At 36.3% G+C, this 23,051-nt stretch overlaps 5 protein-coding genes and 2 long non-coding RNA genes across 10 annotated transcripts in view; 2 read left to right on the top strand and 5 right to left on the bottom strand.

Moving 5' to 3' along the window:
- Positions 1-715, bottom strand: part of LOC124304017 (uncharacterized) — a 234,903-nt gene extending 234,188 nt beyond the window's left edge. Inside the window, exon 1 of the long non-coding RNA XR_006908043.1 lies at positions 271-715. This is a non-coding gene — a long non-coding RNA (uncharacterized LOC124304017). The remainder of the gene's footprint in view (positions 1-270) is intronic.
- Positions 716-4,904: 4,189 nt separating this feature from the next.
- LOC124304009 (mpv17-like protein 2) lies at positions 4,905-6,589 on the bottom strand. The gene is made up of 4 exons (XM_046761930.1): positions 6,453-6,589; positions 5,586-6,064; positions 5,305-5,430; positions 4,905-5,109 (listed from the first exon to the last, which is right to left on the bottom strand). The coding sequence occupies exons 1-4, from the start codon at positions 6,475-6,477 to the stop codon at positions 5,092-5,094; spliced, it is 648 nt and encodes a 215-aa protein (XP_046617886.1). The 5' UTR covers positions 6,478-6,589; the 3' UTR covers positions 4,905-5,091.
- Positions 6,590-6,655: 66 nt separating this feature from the next.
- LOC124304010 (60S ribosomal protein L37) lies at positions 6,656-8,891 on the bottom strand. The gene is made up of 4 exons (XM_046761931.1): positions 8,821-8,891; positions 8,388-8,523; positions 7,906-7,990; positions 6,656-7,677 (listed from the first exon to the last, which is right to left on the bottom strand). The coding sequence occupies exons 1-4, from the start codon at positions 8,821-8,823 to the stop codon at positions 7,626-7,628; spliced, it is 276 nt and encodes a 91-aa protein (XP_046617887.1). The 5' UTR covers positions 8,824-8,891; the 3' UTR covers positions 6,656-7,625.
- Positions 8,892-9,215: 324 nt separating this feature from the next.
- On the bottom strand, positions 9,216-13,243 carry LOC124303984 (translation initiation factor eIF-2B subunit gamma). Of its 4 annotated transcripts, none has more exons than XM_046761885.1 (6): positions 12,958-13,243; positions 11,434-11,501; positions 10,426-11,133; positions 9,994-10,327; positions 9,529-9,749; positions 9,216-9,456 (listed from the first exon to the last, which is right to left on the bottom strand). In XM_046761885.1, the coding sequence occupies exons 3-6, from the start codon at positions 11,100-11,102 to the stop codon at positions 9,300-9,302; spliced, it is 1,389 nt and encodes a 462-aa protein (XP_046617841.1). In that variant the 5' UTR covers positions 11,103-11,133; positions 11,434-11,501; positions 12,958-13,243; the 3' UTR covers positions 9,216-9,299. The 4 variants fall into 4 exon arrangements, with proteins under 4 accessions (XP_046617841.1, XP_046617842.1, XP_046617839.1 ...); XM_046761886.1 differs by lacking the exon at positions 11,434-11,501 and adding an exon at positions 11,272-11,357; XM_046761883.1 differs by lacking the exon at positions 11,434-11,501 and having other exon boundaries at positions 12,958-13,241.
- A 516-nt stretch (positions 13,244-13,759) lies between these two features.
- Positions 13,760-20,611, top strand: LOC124303962 (rapamycin-insensitive companion of mTOR). Its single transcript, XM_046761848.1, has 9 exons — positions 13,760-14,079; positions 14,146-14,193; positions 14,632-14,788; positions 15,077-18,295; positions 18,527-18,656; positions 18,787-19,151; positions 19,332-19,434; positions 19,891-19,998; positions 20,133-20,611. Exons 1-9 carry the CDS (start codon positions 14,025-14,027, stop codon positions 20,514-20,516), a joined length of 4,569 nt encoding a protein of 1,522 aa, XP_046617804.1. The 5' UTR covers positions 13,760-14,024; the 3' UTR covers positions 20,517-20,611.
- LOC124304015 (uncharacterized) lies at positions 18,762-21,267 on the bottom strand. The gene is made up of 3 exons (XR_006908041.1): positions 21,132-21,267; positions 19,299-19,420; positions 18,762-18,886 (listed from the first exon to the last, which is right to left on the bottom strand). It is a non-coding gene; the product is annotated as an uncharacterized LOC124304015 (long non-coding RNA).
- LOC124303999 (prostaglandin reductase 1-like) lies at positions 21,153-22,913 on the top strand. The gene is made up of 4 exons (XM_046761906.1): positions 21,153-21,286; positions 21,756-22,041; positions 22,122-22,395; positions 22,464-22,913. Exons 1-4 carry the CDS (start codon positions 21,181-21,183, stop codon positions 22,803-22,805), a joined length of 1,008 nt encoding a protein of 335 aa, XP_046617862.1. The 5' UTR covers positions 21,153-21,180; the 3' UTR covers positions 22,806-22,913.
- The last annotated feature ends 138 nt before the right edge of the window (positions 22,914-23,051 follow it).

The following is a 23,051-nucleotide window of genomic DNA, read 5'->3' as shown; positions in this document are numbered from 1 at the left end:
TAAATTTTTCTAGCCAGTTGATTAGTTTTCGATTCCACGTCATTAATTATATGATGTAAAGAAATGTTACATCGTGATCTATATGATGTTTATCCATAGAGATATAAGAATAGAGTACGTGAGCCACAGCAGCGCACATAAGTGAAAACCAGCACGTGATAGAAAGAGAGAGAGCAACTAGGGTGTCTAGTTGTCTTTGTCTAATCACGCATGTCTGGCGTGCCGAAGGTTGTTGACACAAACATAACCTGCTTCGTACTCTATTTGAACATGATTATACCAAAAAAGAAGGTTGGTGTTCCACAGAATATATCGATGAAGTAGTCAAACATATTAGCGGTTCTATAGTATTTTCATTGAAGAATAAAATTCATTGTAAACAGTGCGTTGCTATGATAGAAAAGAATACGGATAATAGCAGCAATTCCAAATTAACTAAACTAAAAAATCGTGGAGGCTTGCACTTTGCATCTGACGACGTAAACTTTATTTGTATTAGTGCTGGAAAAATTTTACGTCAAAATCGACATTTAAAAATTTCTTCAAATATTATGGATTGAGTTGTCTCGGAAACTCTGAAAATATTACCAAACACGATATTAGATGGTGGTAAACATGCTTTGTAACAAGATCCCTTGAGTGACCACAGACATAAATTGATTTCACTTATATTGTATATTAGTTGATTTAAATTATACTAATACTACTATTCATAGTCTTAAGCCCGCTGCACACGGGGCTTGTTTTGCTGATAGATCGCATGCGGGGTACTAGGATGGCTGCTCTGCTGGGAGCGCTGCTAGAAAGTGGCGCCTCTGATGGCTCTGAAGCGTGGTCGCGTGCTGGATTTCGGTGATAGAACGTGTGCTATTTTTCGTGATGGTTTTCTTGCGCGTAGCAAAATACTATTTTTAAAAACCTGATAAAAAAACGACGAACGAGAAATTTTTATTTTCCACGTGTTCCTTTTCAAAATTCAAAAGTCGAAAAAAACACCCTATCGTGCCTTTATCTCCGTAGAAAAGCAAAAAAAACTTTTAAGCAGCCTGAAGGGAATGATAAATGAGAAATTTCCATTTTTCATGTGTTCCTTAAATTTTCAATTTTCAAAAATCGACAAACAAACCAGAAAAAAATGATGAACGAAGGAAATTTTTGTTTTCCACGTTTTCCTTAAATTTTCAAAATTCAAAAATCGAAAAAAAACAATCATGACAATTTCTTCGATGTAAAATCTTGTTCGATCGAGGGGGAATAAATTCTGGTTAGAAAGTGACAGAAAAAGAGTACACCAACCTGTTTTGACATCACCGACAACCAAAAAATCTTGATTTTCATTTTCTTTTATAAAAATTCCATTCCATAAGTCTCCTGTTTGTTTTTTCATTTCGTTATTTATGTTTAATATTTCACGTCATTCTTTATGTATAATTGTAAGCATTAAAAATTACTCAAATTGCTAAAATTAAGGTCAATGTGAAGCGGCAAGATCGATGAAGGAACAAAAATTAACTACAGTTCACAGTTCTCAGGAACTATGGATTTTTCTCGGTCGAACTTTTCTCTCTGACACCAGCTTCGATAATCGTTGAGAAAAAGTCGTAAAAAAATATAATCGTTCCCTTCGTCGCTTGCACTTCGAACGACACTCTGGCCATTCACACTCTCCGGAATTTCTCGAAATTTCCCAGAAGTCCTCGGCGAATATCCAAAAACTCGAGAATCTGTGTAATTTTGGAGGGATTCTTTTTTCAATTGTCGATGCTGCTTAGTCAAAGAGATATTTTCAAAAGTCTTTCGTACACAAACAAAATTCGAATAATATAAAACCAGTAATGGCATTTATTTATTTCTGTATAAACATTGTACAAATACTGTCAAATACAAATACAAGCCGCGGCCGCAGTGCTAGTAAATAAATTAATAAATGAATAAATACTATGAACTTGCTCGCAGAGCAACGACTAATAGTTACCTCGTTCAATAGCGGTATATTGAAATGGCACTATGCCTGTAGTATTAAAGTATTCACAAAATTTATCTCGTATCTCTAGAACTTCGTTACTGCTTCGGTTATTTCTCAGATATAGGGAGGCATTCTGACCTTCGGATAATTGTACTGCATTACAATTACTATCAACGCGGGTTGAGATTCTGTAATTATGCGGTACGTACCATTGACTGGAATCATTGTTAGATTTATTGATTAAATAATTATGTAAAAGCACACACGCGTAAGTTATTCTCTCTACTTTTTGAACGGAGAGAGATATCGTAGAAAGTAAAACGCGCCATCTGTTTGCCAGTATGCCAAAAGCGTTTTCAACAGTTCTGCGAGCACGGCTCAATCTGTAGTTGAATATTCTTTTGTCAAGTGTCAAGTTTCTATCCGGATACGGCTTTAACAAATTAGGTTTCAAGGCAAATGCGTCGTTACCGACAATCACGTACGGTAATTTGTAACAAAAGCCTGGAATTTCACATGGAGCAGGTAAGTTCAACGTTCCATCGTTGATCTTAGTCCATAATGGGCTCTCACGCAAAACAGCAGAATCGTGCATATGTCCATTTCTTCCGACGTCAACGAACAAAAATCTGTATTCAGCATCGACAAGACCCAGAAGCACAATGCTGTCTTTTCCCTTATAATTACGGTAAATCGATCCGTCACTTCGAGGGGGACGAAAATTGATGTGTTTCCCATCCAGCGCACCGATGCAATGAGGAAAATTCCATAAAGTATCGAATTTGTGAGCGATAACCTGCCATTCCTCCAGCGATGATGGGAAATTCCATACTTTTGAGTCGAGTACTTCTACTATTGCTCTTAAAGTTTCGTCAATCACTTTTGAAATTGTGTTCGCGGCTATGCGAGTGGAGTAGCTCAAATCTTGAAAGGTATTGCCCGTTGCTAAATATCGAAGAGTCACAGTGAGTCTGTCCCTCGGTGATATAGCTTGACGCATAACGGTATCCTATTTTTTTATGGCCGGAGTCAGAAGTGTCAACAACTCATTACAGTCATCTTCCATCATTCAAGTATAATTGGTGAAACTGGCTGGATCTTCAGGGCTAAACAAAAATTTAGTATAAATATGCATTGAAAAGTCAAGTATAAAATTGAAAATCCAAAAAAGTAATAATAAATAAAATGAAAATCATATGGTTACATACCCGAGCTCACGAAATACCATATTTAGAACATTCTGTCCTCTATCACGCCGTAACAGCCACTCGCGACTCCACAATTTACGTTTTCGTTGTTTCAGTAGATGTCTACGTTTAAAAGCAGTTGCTACAGCTGACACGATAAATGCTTTCCTACGTCGAATTATTTCAGCCGCAATAGTTTGTTGCACTCGAGCGTCCATGGTACTGTTGAGGTTAGAAATGCTAGGACTACGTATTCGCCTATACTTTCTCTCTAGGCTCCCTGCACGCCAGCACGCCTAGCGACAAGCATCGTGTGAAGCCAACCCAACGAGGGTGCCATCGTTGCACCCAGCGCCACAGCCAACTTGGAACCCAGCGGTAAAATCTAGCAAGCAATCCAGCAGCAAAACAAGCGTCGTGTGCGGGGGGCTTTACTACTGTTTACATTATTTTTTTATATACTTATGTTTTCGTATTGAGTGCTGCCGAGACTCGCCTGCTGCGCATTCATGATTAGACAAAGACAACCAGACTCCCTAGTTGCCCTCTCTCTTTCTATTGCGTGCTGGTCGTATCGGCTGACTCACGTACTCTATTCTTATATCTCTACTAGCAGCCCATCCCGGCTTCGCACGGGCATATAATAATATTAAGTAATAATATAAATGTTATTTTTCTAGAAACTCACTGTAAACATTGTGTATTTTCTTTTATTATATTATTATATGCCCGTGCGAAGCCGGGATGGGTTGCTAGTGTAGCTTATATGACACGTTCGTAGATTTACCATAGCAGCGCCATCTATTGATTACTTACTCAACCCAGTCGAAAGGTATCGACATCTGTTAGAATCATTTGGAGTTAACAGATAATTGTGACTGTCGAATAATAACAGACAAATAATTAGCAATAAATTAAAATTGCGACTATAATTTGAGATTTAAACTATCCTATCTCTCAAGTTGGATCGAACTGCACATGGTGTGCGTATTTTATTATAATCGGTTAAGTGGTTTAGGAGTCCATTGAGGACAAACATCGTGACACGAGATTTATATATATTAAGATAAGATGTGTTTATCGCGTATATGTCAACATCTTTGTGTATTAAGTCTATGGTCAACCACATCTATATATGCGAGTGTATTCAATTCAGCTTCGATTCAGTTGATTCAGTTCAACTTTTAATTATAGGGTTCCCATGTCGATGTCGACGTGACGTATACATCTCAAAATATCCTCAAATGCGAAGAGAGCTCAACAGTCCCATTCTATACGCAATTCTAAAGAAACACACTCCAATAACTTACTGTTTAACGCAGAAATAAAGAAATAGCATGAATTCTATGAATTTAATATTGCGATTTCGTAGAATCCGTGCCATTTGTTTACTTCTACGTTAAGTGAAACTTTATTGGAATTTTGTTGTTCAGAATTGCGTATAGATTGGGTCTATTTAGCCCTTTTTTGCGTTCGAGATGCGTGGACTCCGATATTTGAAGATTAATACGTCACGTCGAAATCGACCGGGATACACCCTTAACATTCGTGTTCGTTGTGTGTTAAAATTTTAATTTCAGTTTACTATTTTCGTTCACACGTGGTGAACGCGCACATTTATCGTTAGATACATTGTTGTTGATAATTATACTTAGAGATTTGCCTACTGGCAACTGTCTATTTTCTTTTTTCGCAACGTCAAACAAAATACAGAAAATTAAATATTATATGCATCCCAAATACTAGCAAAATTCCAAAAATTATTCTTATTTATTTTCAAATAACAACATATCCACTTATCAACTATATTTACATGGATTTTGAGCTAAAAACACTCATTCTATCAGACAAGTTATAATTTCTGCGTATATATGTATATATATACACCTTGTCATTTATTTTATTTACAAGCCCACTTGCTGATGATTTGTTCAATAATTAGTCATATTCTGCATCCTGCAACGGAAGAACGAAAAAAATAAAGAATGAAGATAAAGCGAAAAGTGCGAAAAAGTTGGAAGAAAGTACAGTACATTATCAAACAAATATACAGCGCGAATTCAATGATTTCCAAGATTAATGGAATATATCAGCTTGTCTAGCTACTATTTATCCTCTTTTCCACAGTGATGTGATGATTGATCTACTTACGTATCTCATGTACGATAAAAATGTATCGTAGATCATAGTCATTAGATTTGTATAGATCACACGATACTGTATAGGAACCAGTAGGAAATTAATAAACTGTACAGGAGGCCAGAAGCACCAGTCGATCTGGAAGAATATAATATCCACACATTATAAGTTTTAGTTCATCAATAACACTTAAATACTGGCAGACCAAATTTGAAAATTTACTATCAGTGTTTATTCATTTTTAAGCTTAACAGACTTTGATTTGATGTTTGCAAATAATGATCACTGTTTACCTTCCAGGTATCCAAAAACTTTAGCGCAACTTCATTTTGGATACTTCCTATTTCATTATGTTCCAGAGCTCCAAGACCACAGAAAAAAATTGCGAGACATGCAGGACTGGCGATGAATTGGTCTGCAAGTATTTTCTTGACTAAGGAAACTGCATCTTTTTTGGGAATCGTTCGTTCTAATATTGCATAAAAGTAGTGATGAAATGGACCCTGTATACTGCCAACTATAATCATATTTTTTGTTCGTATATAATCGTGGACATATTTTTTATCATTATCGTCAATATTAGGTAGAGTTATTGAGTTTATTTCATTATCTATTTTAGTTTCTGAATCGAGCTTCAACAATTTTCCGCTCTGCAAGGAAACACTCTCGTTTCTGCTGCATTGTTTCCAATGCTCATGTCCCTGCTGGAAAAGATCACCAAATCCCATCATTAAGCCGCAACTCACAGTATTTGTCACTAACAGGTACTTTCCTAAAGAACAAAGTTTGTCATATCAGCAGATTTCGATTTCTTAAGAGAAATAGAAATATTGATTGAGCCAAGTCCAACTATTACTCAAATATACATTCGAACGTGTCATGTTAAATTTCTGTTTATAGTCAAATAGATTCACCCTCATTGTCAATTATAATCTTTGAAACTTTTTCCTTCATATGATTGAAATTTCTAAGAATATATCAATCCTAATTTTACTTTTCAGAATACCATTACACATTCGGTTATTGTAACTAAATCCTTGTGGCCTTGACTCAGATTTGGACGAGTTGTTGATTGCCAAAAAAAAAAGATTCAAGGCTACTGCTTGTATTAGGTAACAAACTAACAGACAACTGCTAACAATACAACTCATTATACTTACCAAACAACTTTCCAAGTATACCCATTTACCTAGCTGTCCAGTGAAATATTGAATAATTGGTAAATCTTTCAATACTATCTGATGGACTGCATAATTTTTTATTTGTAAAGGGATGGGGTAGCTGATGTCAGTGGGAATGGATTAAAATTTTGTTGGATTAGCTGAATATACAAGGGTAGAAATAAGTGTAACAAGGATTATTCTTATTTTATAAGCCTGTGTTATCTGATATGATTCTTAATTTTTTGGTGCTTGCGTAGAGAGAAAATTAGTTGAATTTGGTGTGGCATAACGTTTTGAAATTGATCAATTTAGGTTATTGAATTTTTACGTTATATGATTATGTAATTCACAGGATAACTCATATGTTCCATCTCGCGCCAAAAACTGAATCTTACTAAGATATTTCGACAAGAGTGCGTTGATAAATAGACTCTGAATCGCTGTCAAAAACGCCGCGTTTGCGCGCTCGCGCCAAGGTCGATCATCATTATTTCGAACACCTACTAAAGCCTGTAGTTCTTAGCGTGACAGGTGCATCCACAAATTATTACTTTTGGACTGTGATCTCAATTCTTGTCGATTGTGAGTTTTGTACGAAAATCCGACGTTTTATCTATTTTCTTTGAACTACTGATACAATATTACTGTTCTGATATGTTTATTCGAGGATTCCGAATTATATACCTTGTTTTAATAAAACAGGAATTAGCATTAGTTACTATCGTATTCTAAAACTGATGTTTAATAATCTGTGTCAAATTTCCCGAAACATTGATTGACTCGTCAACATGGTATCAAATTGTGAGTTATTTTTTTAAGTTTAAATTGATGTGCAATGTTTGACAAACTCTTTTCATGAACTACCGCATTGTGTCGAATATAAACAGAGGTTTTTTGTAGTTGACAACACCGTCAAAATATCCATTTGATGTGCGGTTACCTGAGAAAAACACTCTGAAATACTGTCTTAGAATGGGGGGCTGGTTTATACTCTGATATAATACAGTATTTATCGACAATGGGACTTTCTTGTTCATTGTTACAGGAAATATGTCATGTACTTGCATCACCCTATTTTTCTAAAGGAACAAACTTTTATATACTTCAAGCTGTTTATTAGGTCTTAGAGTTTTCAAAGTTTTCACAAATCTTAAATAAAGTTTTTGTAAATTACTTTGCAGCAACAGCCTTGGGCTTGGGTACACCTTCCCTGAAGCCGTTCCTGCAATAAAAGATAAGATATTGTAACAATAAAATCGGAGAATAAGAAACTCATTACATCAATTGCAATGCATTCATGAATTTGTTTTAAATATGATGGATTCAAGTTTTTACATGTCGTTACTTGCATTTTGAGTACGGTAAATCAAGTTCCATTTATGAATAAAAAAAAAAAAAAAAAAAAAACAAAAAATAACTATTATTTGTCAAAGAAAAGGTATAAACTTACTTGAACTTGCGTCGAACGATTTTAAGGTGACGCATGCGGCCAGTCCCAGTAGTCTTCCTCCTTTTAGCCTTGATCGACCAATTATCTTAAAAAAAAAAAAAAAAAAAAAAGGACATAAGTAAATAGAGATGGTATTATTACAAATTAAGATAAAAAAATTACATCAAATAAAAACAAATGGAACTACCTGATAGATTATAAAACACATTAATTACTGCTAAAAAAGCAACGGTTACATCGTAACTGTCTACAATATTACTTGTGAGTAATAATCAGTTACATAAAAGTTCTGAATATTGAAGCATCCAATTCTGAAGGCAAAAAAATAATAAAAATGTAAATGTGAATATAAATTAAGTGATCATACAAATTACCAGTGATTCACCTAAATAATATTAATGAGGAAGGTTACGAGTTCAGAGTATGATTACTTTTTCTAGAACTGTGTGAATCAGGGGAAAAACGAGTGGTCAGAAACTTACATGACCGCATCTTTCTCTGAGGATATCCACACTGAGCGCATTGCGACTTTTGGATGTGGTATGAGCTACGTCCACATCTCCTGCACAGAGTGTGTGTCTTGTTACGCCTTTTACCAAAGCTGGACGTTCCCTTCGTCTGTAAAGAAAATTATGAAACGTAAACAGACGTAGTATTTGTGCATAACTACCGTATGACGATTCTGAATAATTCTGTCAGAAGAAAATACCGCATGTAACTGCACACAATAAGGATCCTAACCTCCCCTACTAAGGAGAGTTAAACAATCTCTCATTTACGGAAATTTAACAGTAAAACTACAAAATTATTTTCGAACAACAGAGCATTTAAGAGTTGTAGAGACTTATTTGTCACTCATTGAATTGTGGATTGCTTTTAAATAATTGGATTTGAATTTATAAATTACACGCTTACCATCTTGCACGAAGGCTTCCGTGACTGTCCGTGACGAAGGCTCACTTGAAAAGAGGAGATGTGCGTGTTCCTGAACGCTGCCTTCAGTTGTCTCAAGATGCCCACATTGAAAATATTTTATCAAGGTCCGAGTTCGTAGTCTGGGTATAATTTCAAAGCCTATGCCACATAAAGCCCGCGTAAATTTAAAATTTCCCACGATCGTGGACAGTACAACTTACATGTTCAGTCAACGGTGTATTTATCTACTTATATTAGTTTTTTTACCATTTGAGTTATTTTTTTCTACCAGAATGTCGGATGCTAAGCACTAGAAGAACAATTCATGTTTCCGGGGGAATATAGTGCCCACATCATACTACAATATTCGAATAATCAACTAGCAATAACGTATAATTAGAAGTAAACAAATTATTTATTTCGTAGTATTTGACATCATTAAAATACAGAGTTGCGAATAACGTTACTTTGTCAAATCTTTAAATTTCCATTAGATTACCAATATCGGTCAAAACTTCATCAGAATGCCGACTACCAGCTGGTACCGTATGATTGGCTCCTACTATACAATGATTTAGCTCGCAGCCTTCTTCGACTACACTGTCATTGCATAATATGCAATTGTTAATTACGCATCTGAAAAACAGACAAAACAGTGAGTGATTTATTTGGGTTTACTTTATTATTCAAAAAAATGTTTTATATTACCCTTCTTTGACCATAACGTTTTCCATTACAACGGAGTTTAAAACCCTTGTCTTCGTTTCTATAACTGCACTTGTACCAATGTGACTGAGCTTCAGTGATGTCTTTTCACTGATTGATGCATTATAACCAATTGTGCAATTTTCAACTTGGTTGGTTTTGATCATTGAATCATCAAAAAATATCGTTGGCGCCGCTGACAGAATAGCCCACTTTTCATGAATCTGAAAATATAATCAACTTAAGGCGTAATATAATTAGTAGGCTAATATTACTTCAGCTCATGTTTCTGAGATTTATGTTTTATGACACAGCCCCTCAGAGGTCACCAAGAGTGGGAACTGTCGGCACAAAAATTATTGTGCAAAAACCAACAAGCCATAACAGAGCAAATTCTGGATAACCAACTTATATTAATTTCTCAATTATGTAATGTAGAATGCAAATTTCCATAACAGAACAACCTACTACTGCGTTTGCCAGTGCGTACATATGTATGTTATTTGCTCTAAATCCAAATTTGGTATTTTGAATAAAAGCATAACATTTTATCAAATCTTCGTTATAAGCATTCTCCAAATTTGTCGAGTGGTCATTGAAGGGCGACATTTCACTGATCAAAACATCCAGACGTTTTTTCCGTTTGCTCAGAGCTTTTTCCGTTACCAATTTAAATATATCTCTGTCAGTGTTTTGTTTCATGATAGATGTACATTTTTCTATTTTATTGGGGTTGTGTGTCTGCGCTGATTGTTTTTTGATAACATATGGCAATAATTCACCTTTAATAGAGCTGATGCTTCTGTAAAAAATAAACAAAAATTAATCAGTACTTCGGTAGTAAGGTAAAAATACACTTATGGCGTTAACTGATCGTTACTCTTTTACTAAAAGACATACTTGTCAATTAGTAGACAATCCAAAATCCATTTATGGATGATATATAAGTGTATATCCAAAAGATTTGAGTTAATATTGAAGTTTGTATGTTTCTTGTACAGTTTTCGTGATATATTTATCTTTTCTTCAAAATCTGATGCAGAGGCGAAAAAAATTAATCGATTAGTTTCATTGTCTATTCCAATCAAATCTCTCTCTGGTTTTGGTTTGCTCTTTGGTCCAGGATTAATCAATTTGTCAGAAAATGTTGGAAGTTGGATCAGCATAGAAATAATGATTGCTGAATGTCTTCTATAAGAATTGAAAATGCCACTTAAATCGATATTCATGATCAAGTCGCAAGGGAGAACAATGATGTCTGTGTAGAACTTCTCATGGATTAATCGGAGGACGTCAGCAGTTCCTAGATCGTCCCCACCTGGGATTCCAACGAAATCACATCTGAGTCTAATATTCAATTTGTCTATAGCTAACGCTATTTCATTTTTCCATTCTTCTTGTACCACAACAATGACTTCCATGAACCCGTTACGTGCTAAAAGTTTTAGGGGATAGTAGAGCATGGGATAGTTTCCAATAGGCAACAAGCACTTGGCTCGACTAGCTGTCAATTCTGTCATTCGGGATCCTTTGCCTGCAGCAAGGACTACAGCTTGAAATTCCATTTGGCGCCACATGTTGTGTCATGCGATTCCAGGTGCAAAGGGTCTGCAATGTATAGGGTTAGATAAATTTTAGTGTTGCCGAGAATTTTACTATCATTAGACAGTACTTCCTGACTTTTCTGTGTTACTTATTAGCTGGCACAAATATAAACACTTATGACATAACCATGTGAGATATTACCTATTACAATTTAATGTGGTCAAAGTAGCAGTTATATTAGCCACTTCATCTGTAGATTAATTTTCTTGGATGTTAATGGAATCGAGCTTAAGAATTCAAAGTTATACGTATCATAAATAACATTGTAGTAAAAGAAAATGTATATCAATTATAAGTACTAACAAAGAGCATCACTTTGGTGTCCCCCTCTGATTTTGTTGCCACTCATGTATGTTGTAGAATACTGAAAACTAAGAAATGTATTTTTTTTTTCAAGTGGAAAAACGTTTTGATCTAAATAAAATGTTACCAATTAAAATCAATTTAATTGCCAAAACCACTCTTGTTTGATCGCTATTACAAAATATTACATTTATATTATATTATATTCTTATGTTGTATTCTTATGATTAATATTACATATATTAACAATCATGGAATGAAAAAATTTTCAAAGGTTACGAGCTTTTAAAGCAGGTATATCAGAAAAATAATATATTATCTGACCACCCCATAGTTAATAATATTCCTATATTGCACCAACATCCTTATCATTTACCAACACATTCAATTTTAACATGTCTTGTATACCATACGATATGTGATTAAAGAATACGAATCTCTGTTTTATTGTCTACGTGCGTGCGTAAAAACAAGACCCTTAACATGAAAATATTATAAAATAAATTAAATCATATGTATTGAATTCGACTACAAATATTTTGAACGGAAGAATGGATTTTTACATATTATTCATATAGACATAATGCTAATGAATTTGTTCATATGGATCGTTGTTTAAAAACAAGGAACTGACAGTGAATGAGCCTATTTAAAAATTATGCTCTTACTTAGCGTATAAAAAAAGCACGGAAATTTCTCTAACGTACAAATATAAGTATTGATACCCACCCTCACTTGAGGGGTAGTCTATCCTCTTTGCAGAGGTAGTTTTTAAGTATGCAAGAGTGCGCATACACAACGTTCGTGTTTTCAATCTAATGGCATCAGCCATATCAAAATAAATTGGCACATGTTTGATGCCGCGAGTGAAAAGGAAAATGGAGAGGGTGGTTCACCCTCCCACATGCCTAATAATTTTGTAATGTGATGAAACTTCAACTATGAGCTGACAAATATATTTTGAATCAGCAGAGACATTTTAAACAGATGGAAGATGGCATGTGAAGTAAATTTATGCAGCGGGCAGTTTACTCCCTTGACTTTGCGTTTTTGAAAAACGCAAAAATACATGAACTTCCATTTTGTTTTCTCTATAAAATGGCATTGGTTTCATTCAATTAGGTCCACGATTTTTGAATGGCGAATGCAAAAAGAAATTGAGGGACGGTTCACCCCTCAACTTTATTTATTTTGTTTCAATATGTATGGTAGTCGTCACAATGATTAACATGAAAAACATTTTTAATTTTGGTTCATTGAAATCAGCCGATTGCTTGCGGGTGAAACTGTCAAATCGCCCCTTGAAATGCCTTACTTTGGAGGGTTGTTTCACCCTTTTAAACCGTTTTTCCGCCGATAAAAAAAATACACTTCTATTAATTTTCAAGGTTCAACATCATAGATGCGTTGCAACGAAATCAGAGGGGGAAACCAGAGTGATGTTCCTTGTAAGTACAAGTATCGATTCTAAGAATTGTGGATGTTCATACAATTTCTATTTCTATCATTTTCAGAAAAACTTACTAAATATGGAGAATTGATATTTTCTTGACAAACAGGTTAACTCATAACTATTATTGACATCACCGAACAATTACCATCTATTTATACTTTATTCTTCCGTGTGACGCTTCCCTGATCGGAAATATGGTGGAAATATGCCAATCCTGATCCCTCTGGTGCCAATGAATTAGTCCATCTGTCTTCGTTTGTTTATACCCGTGGCTGAGGCATTGAAGATAGGTGAAGCCAAGGTATTTTTGTGTAATATCACAGGTGGTATTATATAGTCACCATCTTTATCATTTGTAGGTTAGTAAACAATACTGGTAACGAATGTGTGCTTTCTTTGTAATTTTTGTACGCTACAGCCATATACATACATCGTTTGGGGTTCTTTTTATATCAATTATAGCACATTTTTTATTTATCATCACATATTATATCAAATACTTGTTCAACAATATTTTGCTTCACAAATTTCTACCCTATCGAACTGGATCTTCGCCGTACGTTGATATGAATTGTTTTTGCTCACCACGTCAGGCATAAATTTGAACTTCACCAGCAATCACAAGCGAGATCGGCTGGCTGTGATTTGTATTTCGGCCTACTTTGGCAGAGAAAATCACAGGATCGAATTAAGTAACAGAAGTCCTACGTCAATATTGATTGTAATAAAAATTTCAGGAATTTTGGAGTCACTCGATTTAGAATAAATTCGTGCAACAGTGTCAATCTAGATAGTGCTGCACTCTGTGTGAAGTTTTCACGAAATACCCTTGTAGTTGCTTTTTACAATAACAGATCGCAGTGTAGCGAAAAGCTTCGATTGTTTTCCGATCTTACTGTGGCACCTATACGTGCCTATGTAGAATTTTTTTTTAGATTCTACACAATCGAAAGTACACTATGTCGAGTTCAACGTCCGTACGTGTGTCACTTGAATCAAATCACACTTGATTCATCAATAATTAAAGCCGTGATAGTACTTCGGTGTTTTAAGAATGAAATATCCTTTGTTTAAAGATACTATTAAATGGACGAAAGTATTAAATGTCCCTGTGGATAGCGGCCGGCAGTGAATAGCAATGGCTAGTTGGATGATTCGTGGAAGGAGTTCACGGTCTAATAGATCTCATAAAAGTATGCTCATTTTTCACATATTTTGAATGAACTCATTATCGAAAACTAATTCATTTGTTGCCGCAGGTCATCTTGATGGCGAAGACAATTCCGTGCAACTGGATCTGTCAAAAGGTTAGTAACCTAGCCCTAACCTGTCAATCTTACTTTCGAATGTTATACAACAGTATGTCTAATAATCACGGCAATTAAAATACCAATAATAACAATAACAGTTGAATATCTCCAACAATAACAATTCCCCAGTGTCAAACTAATCTGGAAATTTATTTTCCAACTGTAACGTGAAAACCATAGCACTAGGCATCTCAAACTTACTTTCTTATCACATTCATCTCGAATTTCTTTGCTTTTCAAAGTCAGATGTGAATATTTTATGAACCCTTCAATGTTGGTACTAATTGAAAGTTTATATCCATACTCTTACTTATAGCAATAAGTAACTATCTGGAAAAAAGTAAAAATATCTTGCTCGTCACAATTCTAAACACTAACTTTACCTCTCTTTCTATTATCACAAATGCCTCTTGATACGAATGATTTGTTTTGTAGATATAAAAGAAAATGTACAAGAGGTATTAACGAATCTATGTCAACGCCAAGGAATATCCAACGTAAGAAAATTAGCTTATCTAAATGCCATTGTGAAATTCATCAGCGAGAATGATCTTGTGGAATATGGGTACTGTAATAAGGAATTATTTTGTTGGTGAGATATTGATTTATGTTATTTGTACTTTATTATTAAATATATAGCATGAGGTATTCTGTAAATTCGTCAACTATCATCCTTTAAAAGTTTTACTTAATTTCACATATGTTATATCTTTTACCTTTTAAATATCCAAAAGTACAATCGTAATGTAAGAACTGATGTTGAAATATACCTTATGATGTAGACTAGTTCCTAGTAGTAAGATGGTTGGCCTTCCTGACTCTCAAAATCTATTGTTAACAATGTTTTGTTTTCTTAAAAATCGTGATTTTTTCTTTACAGTCTTCGTATTGGACTTATCAATGAAGCCACACAAGTCCGTGCAGCAGCTTTACGTGCAGTGCGATATATGCTTAAAAAAGAGCAGGATGTTATTATGCTGAATAAACTACAATATCCATACTTGGTTGCGCGAAGTATGGATTTAAATTTAAGGAATGAAATTGAAAGGATACAGGCGCTAAGACTAGTCAGACGAATCTTACTATTAGCCCCTAAGCACTTCAGCCCCGGACTTGCCAGGTCTTTAATAAGTTTGACAAATGGGGGCGTAGAAGAAAAGGATCCAATATTTCGTGCCTTTCTGGCAGCTGTGTGCGAACTAGGGGTATTAAACTCAGATTTATTAATAAGTTGTGGTGGTGTTGGAGCCCTAACCAGAGCTGCTATGACTGGACAGAGTCCAGCGATTACAGAGTCTGTTGTCGGTGTTCTTTTAAAACTATTGGGAAACCCAGAGACGAGAAACGGAGTTTCTTTACTGTGTCTTGCTGCACCTTATTGCGAACTCCATTCAACCGGTATTGAGAGAACAAAGGAAGAACGAGAACAAAGATTTGCAGCGAGCAAGCTGGCCTTGTTAAGTGTCCTACGTTCATATACTGGTATAATACACTTCTGTCATCCAAATGATAGTTCTGGTCTTAAAGCAATTGCTGGTATTCTGTATGTGGAGCAACTGGAAGTGCGTGGTGCTGTTCTTGAGCTTCTCTACGAATTACTTGGGCTCCCACTGCCTGCATGGACAGATGAACCAGATGTCGCGTTAGCCGCAGTTGACCCAAGTCGTACACGAGATTCTTGGAAGCTCTCTGAAGGATTTGTGGCAGCCGAAGGGAAATCTATACTACCACCACTTTCCAGGCATAGACCTAATATTGTCGAGTTGCACTTGGCACTGTTGGTATATGCCCTGCTTGAGTGCGGCCTTCACAAAGCTCTTGCAGAGACTATTGTGACTTCGGATACCTTCATATCTGTACGAGCTGCTGTGCTCTTAGGAGCATTACTACATTTAGCTCACGCACTGCTTCCGCCAGAAGCTTGCGATCTTACTCCACCTTTGCCAAATTTACTAGAACATGCTAGCGCGGGTAGACATCAAGCTTTAGCGGCTGTTGCAATCCTGGGAAGAATGCATACAGTTATGAGACGGAGACCGGCACCTGCTAGTCTCTTTCTCGATCGAGTATTACAAGCAGGCACTTGGTTGAGGCCCACTTTGCCTCGGCGGCAAAGACCTACTAGTCGACATTGGCTGCGAAGGGAATCCCCTACGACACCCCTTCTGCGAGATGCTCATGTAATCACTTTCAAGGATGCACTGGCATGGAATTGGCCTGTTGTACGATCCATATTACGCTCTAGAGATGACGCCCTGCGCAAGCTCCAAGACTCTGATCACAGACTATTTGTGAAGCGTTTGGTGCGGTACTTCAAACCTTCGTGTAATCAATACAGTCGAGTAGAATTGGGAACGAATGCCGTATTGGCAAGAGAAGCTACGTTGGCAGGATGTGACTTGATCAATTGTCTACTTGAACTCCATGAGCCTGAGGGTAACCATTTACTGGCCGAACTTGTTGGCGATGTCGCAGAGCAAGTAACAGCTATTACATCAATGCAATCTGCTCATGACTGCTTATTTTCACCAAGACACATGTCAACGACCTGTTGTCAAAAGTATTTTCTATTCCTTGGTCAATTAAGTCATTCTGCCAAGGGAACAGTCGTCTTAAATCGGTTTAATTTACTTGAAAAACTGCAAAACCTTGCACTTGCAACAAACCACGACTGTTACGTAAAATTGATAACGTCCAGTCTGGATTATTCTAACGAAGGTATACCACGTAAGGTATTTAATAAAATAATTGTTGAAGCACAGCTTGAAAGTACAAGGCTCTATGCAACACACTTTTTGCGTGTAATATTAAGAGCTCCACTGTTAGATGCTCATCAATGGGCAATCGGACTTCTCTGGGGTAGATTGAAAGATGCAAGTAAAATTGTGGCTTTAGCTGCATTGGAGGTGTTACATGAAGCTTGTGACGAAGTCGAAAATTTGGAAGTACTTTTTCGTCAACGACAAACCAACACGAATTGGGCTAATTGGATGGATCATTTGGGAGACCGGGGATATTTATTGAAGATCCGGCTTTACTCATTGCATTCCATCTTTGGTAGTCTATCTTCACCAACTGATGAATTGGAAAAGTGGATAAATCCTGGTGGGTTTTCTGAAAGATACGTTGGGTTAGTTGACGGGGAGATACATGATTCCCTTACACGCCGCCAAAGAGGAGAAAATGGTACTTATCATAGGAGATCTAGTCAAAATCTCCCTCAGACACATGATGTCTTTATTCCACCCCATTTAATTGGCCAACTGGTACAGCATGATGCAGGAATAGAGTTGCTGTTGCGCCGCAATGTGATTCAACGACTCATTCATATAATGATGGTATTTCATATGGAATGTGGTAACATGAAACTTGATTTGGATTCAAAAAATAACAAAGGAAACCGTTTGATCCTTGACGATGGGCACATACTGTCAACTGAGTCAGGTACAGATGACACATTGGAATCGAGTCGTTTGGAAACGATCATCGATTCGGAGGATGTAGAACAGATAGATCTACCTTGGAGAACATCGTCCCTGTGCAAATCTTGGAAGGCAGAGTCTTTGGTCGAGTTTAGGCGAAAGTCAAGTTACGATGAGTCGTTGCGAAGCACTCCTGAACAAAGCTGGAAAGGAGATACTGAAACTCGGGATGATCCTTCAGCTGACATTGATAGTAGGATAATGAAAGTGAAATCGGCATTGTGGTCTCTGGGACATGCAGGAACGTCTGTGATGGGTGTTCAATTATTGAACAATTTGGGAATTATAGGTGTAATCGTGTCAATGGCGGAGTCCTGCCCCTATTATTCGGTTCGTGCGACAGCGATGTACACTCTCAGCTTAATTGCAATAACACACTCTGGTGCAGATATATTATTAACTTATAATTGGCCTTGTGTTAGACACAAGCGCGGAGAACAATGGCCAATCGTTCCTCCTCGTAGTCCTTATCCTATGCCAAGTCCTCTCCCGGTACACCGGCACCACCGAAGTCTAAGTGATGGAAAACCAGAATTACCAGAGCCCGTAGTCCACAGGAGTAGGAATCGCTCGGAAAGTGCTGCTACAGACCTTGAGGCTCGACGCTACCCATTCCTGTAAGTAGTTTTGTATAGCTTGCATAAAAGATATATTGTGTGATTTTTAAGGTTTCGTTAGTCATCATTGAAACTACCATTATGTTATTTTGTGATCTCTCGAGTAGAAATTTACACTTTCTAATTACTTTACTCTACCTTTACTTGCTGAAGCTTCTCATCAGAAATGTGATTCGATTGAAAGAATAATTTTTAAATATATAAACTTTATATTCAAAACATTGAATTCAGGGACCGAGGCGATACACCAAGTCCCATTGCAAGTACAGCACGATTTAGTCAGCATGATGCAGATGGTTATGCTCGTATTCGAAGTTTTCAACGTCACCATAGACCGAGCTACTCTCGAAGCAGCCTTGAGGTAATTTATTTAGATTCAGTTCAATTTATTGGTCTATTTAATTTATATGGGACTCCTTACTTCAAAGCAATTTATAGATATAAAATTATTTTCATTGCTACTTAACTTTAGTGCTCCACTTTTGCTATAGATGTACAGTTTGGATGAACGCTTATCACAACTTAGTATTGCTGATTCGGAGCCTCCTCGAAGTTGGGTACCAGATCATGCAGTAACCCAAACACCACCTCCTGAGAATGGATTAATGAATCAGTGTTACATGGGAATTTGTTTACCAAGAACATTGACAGCCATATTTCCAGACCCTCCTAAACCAGTTCCTTCAACATTTTCCGAAGATATTTCTAAACAAGAAGATGACATACCAAGAACTAGTGATGAATCAGCCTCTGGTAATCAAACAGAAGGAGAACATAGTCGTATATGTTTAGTTTGCAATAGTAAAATGAATTTAAAAAGCCAGGAAAGTGAAGAGGGTGAAACAAAATTGAACAGGTTTGTAAGCTAAATTGGAAATAAATTTGTTTGCACCAGTTTGGCTAATTAGATTCCCACATTGGTTGCTTATGTTTGGCTATACGGAATCTTTATAAATATTCATTACATTTCAGTGAAATTAATAATTTTGAGAACATTGTATACCATCATTATTTAAAGAAATCTACTTTTGTGCAGGGAAATTTTGAGGCACGTCGAACGTCTCGCGAATCCTGTTTGGTATAGGAACAGTCGGCAAGCACTGCTCAGACTGAGGCAGCAATGTCCTGAAAAGTTCCAGGTAAAAAGAATAGTTGCATTATTCCATACTAAGTACCGTACAGCACTAAAAAAATTACATTTGTGTTGCGGAGGTCATACAGATCTAATTGAGCCTATGGGCTAAATAATGGCTTAAGTCGACTTAAGTGTAGACAAGAAAAGGGGAAGTAAAGATTCAGCAGTCGGTTTTTCAGTATGGTGTGCACGCCACTTATTATGGTCACTGCAGCATTAAGAGTTGACAGAAACATCCAGAATTTATAGTGAATGTAGACTATACCTCAGACCGAGATCAGTGTATTTGAAAAAATAACTCGAGTTGACTTGAGCTGTTTCCTTACCCATAGGCTCAATTATTTCAGGCAAAGTTGAAGTAAAAGCAAGTGAAAATAAATTGTTCGTGAATTATTATTGAAATTTCTTGGATGATCTCCAATTCACATAACAGCTAATTGTATTCATGTCCTTCTGTCAGGGTACCTGCCTCTTCTCAGAGGTTGGAGCACGTTTAGCTAGTGGTACCTACAGATTGCAAGCTCGACAATTTCTTCAAGAATTATTTCTGGATTCCTCTTTTGACGCTGTAAGTTGTGATCATATTCTGATGAATGAAAATTACAATTTTTATACACAGCTATGTGTTTGAGATTACTGAGTAAAAACTGCAAAGTCTTTTCCTTGTTCGAAGGCTTGAACTTTTTCTTTACGTATTTACAGCTTTACACTGAACCATTGAGTATACTGAAAATTCCAATTGGTACTGAAGAGAATCCAGTCCATTCAATAAAATCGCAATTGCCTGTTGAAAATGTCCACAAGAAACCAGTGTCGGTATCACTGGAAAACAGAGTCAACGGTCGGTCGCATTACCCGGATTCACAATTGGAGACTCTTTCGATTGTGACTGAAGAAACGAACGCCGATTCACAAACATCATTACCAGGTGGGAGAAGTAAAAATACATGTAGCCGAATAGACTTGTGTAGTGATGAAAAAATCATTGCTGAGATTTTGAAACCAGAGGAGAGGATACGAGTATCTAAAAGTTCCGACAAGTTATTAAAAATCACAAATACCAGTACTGCCTTCAGCCTCGATTAATATTCCTCGTTTTGTAAACTATTGTACATATTTTGTATCAAAGTATCCATGTAAAAAAAAGAAGAAACAAAGAAAGAACAATTAAAGAGACACTGCCAGTATTACATCCATTTTGTCGCCCTATCCTTACAATTAAAGCTGATTGACATTACGTGTATTCCAGTGGTGCATAATGAAATTGGATGAGGTATTACTTGAAAATTATGAAACTCTGTAGGCTGATGATAAGTATTGCATGCTTTATTTCACCTAAAAGAAGTATTACATAACATTACGACTTCTCTGTGTCATTTAAAAATTATTTACATTCCAGTGTGTACATGGAAAAGTAAAAGTTCCGGCATGTTAATGATTTGCAATAACTAATAGAATATTTTTTCATTTGTTCCGATACAATTCAAGTGTATGGAATCTTGTATTCTGCGTATAGATAGGGCCCAACTCAGTCAGATTACTGCCAGATTAGTATCGTATGTCGATCATCAATTCAAGTATAAGCCTCTCACGACAGGTTGATGTTATTATTTTCATAAAGAGATATACTAGCTCATGCTATAAAACTGGGTGAAGTTTTATGTGCCTCTGTATTTATTCTCTACCAAGTGATATACTTACTGTATTGGATAGATCGGTTCGAACTTTTCAACAGTAATTTTCACAGACAATGGTGATCACCAAGAAATATGTGTTGACAAAACATTTTGAAGGCGAGCCCAAGCGGTCAGATTTGACTTTGGTGGAGGAGAAGTTACCTGCTCTGAAGCCTGGAGGTAAATGTAGAAATTTTTCACTGGTCACAAATAAGATAAAGTCGTTGTTTCTGTGGTTCCTCATTGATATTTAGAGTAGCTCCTTTCATCCATCAGGCAAAATAACAGTGTTTACGTTGACAGAAATATTGGTGCACACAGATACAGGTACATTTCTCTAAGATTACGACTATGGCATGACTTGTCATTGGTTGATGATTTAGCTAAAAACTAACTGAATTGTGTAACAATTGCAACACTGCAGACTATCAGTGTCGAGTTCCTGATTAGAGTACAAGTAATCAAATTTGCTTGTAACTATTAGTTCTATCAACGGTTGTATCATATATAGATATGTTAGCAGGTGTAGAAATTTATTATGGTATTTCATTTCTGAAGGCCATGATGTGGAAAATCTCTCCTTTGATGACTCACTAGATACAATGATATATCAAATACAACTTAATTAAGTAAATGAGAATGTTTTCAGAATTTCTTATCAGAGCAGAGTTTTTATCCGTTGATCCGGGCGTGAGAGCATATGAACCTAGACTTCCACTGGGTGCCACGATTATCGGATTTCAGATTGCTGAAATTGTAACGTCTAAAAACAGGGCTTATCCAGTTGGAAAACGTGTTGTTGCCAGTGTTGGCTGGCAAACGTACACTGTGATCGATGGGAATTTCGGTAGCAACAATGATCAATTTCTTTACATGCTGCCAGATTTCGATGGATTACCTATATCCTTGGGTCTGGGAGTGCTGGGTATGCCAGGGTAACGATGGTTGATTTGTTCCTCCTGAATGTTTCTATGAACTAGAAATATTTGATTACAATATTTCACCATTTTTATAGAAACTCTGCCTATTTCCCAATCATCGAAATTTTGCGACCAAAAGCTGGTGAAACTCTAGTTGTAAGTGGTGCAGCGGGAGCAGTCGGATCTCATGTTGGTCAGATCGGCAAGATTCGTGGATTGAAAATAATCGGAGTTGCCGGATCGGATGCAAAATGTAAATGGCTCACAGAAGAACTCGGATTTGACCATGCTATCAATTACAAAACTCAAAATGTCGCCGAAGTTTTGAGAGAAGTTGCGCCAAACAAAATTGATTGCTATTTTGACAATGTATGTGGTTCTAAAATTTATTACATATCATTGATTTTGATACCGAATTTGATTCGCACGTATTACAGGTTGGAGGAGATATATCTAGCATTGTACTTAATCAAATGAATGTTGGCGGTCGCGTCGCGGTTTGTGGTAGTATTTCCACATACAATGCAGACATTGAAGCGTTACCCAAAACTGATATCATTCAGCCTGCTGTACTCACTTCCCAATTAAAACTGGAAGGATTTATAGTGCTGCGTTGGAGGGATCGATGGATGGAGGGTATTGAACAGAATCTTAAATGGATAAAAGAAGATAAACTGAAATATCGCGAAACAGTTACAAATGGATTTGAAAACACGTTTGATGCATTTGTTGGGGTTTTGCGAGGAGATAATATTGGAAAAGCTATTGTCAAAGTGTAAAAACTTAGTTAGAATACGAAATTTTTGAAAGACATTCAAAAGAATCGATTATTGATGTTTGTATCATACACAGAACATCTCATCGTTGATAAGAAATAAAAAAATAATATACGAGACGTAACGTTTCACTGATTGAACTTTCTGTAGATTATTATGTGTAATGTAACACATAATAGCATAAATATTATTCTTGTTTTAATTTGGTATTATAACTACATGTCTCTAGCTTTGAAATAGAAGAAAAAA

This window comes from Neodiprion virginianus, chromosome 4 (genome assembly GCF_021901495.1).
Source record: "Neodiprion virginianus isolate iyNeoVirg1 chromosome 4, iyNeoVirg1.1, whole genome shotgun sequence".
Lineage (NCBI taxonomy): Eukaryota > Metazoa > Arthropoda > Insecta > Hymenoptera > Diprionidae > Neodiprion > Neodiprion virginianus.
This window is presented reverse-complemented; position numbering and strand designations above follow the sequence as displayed.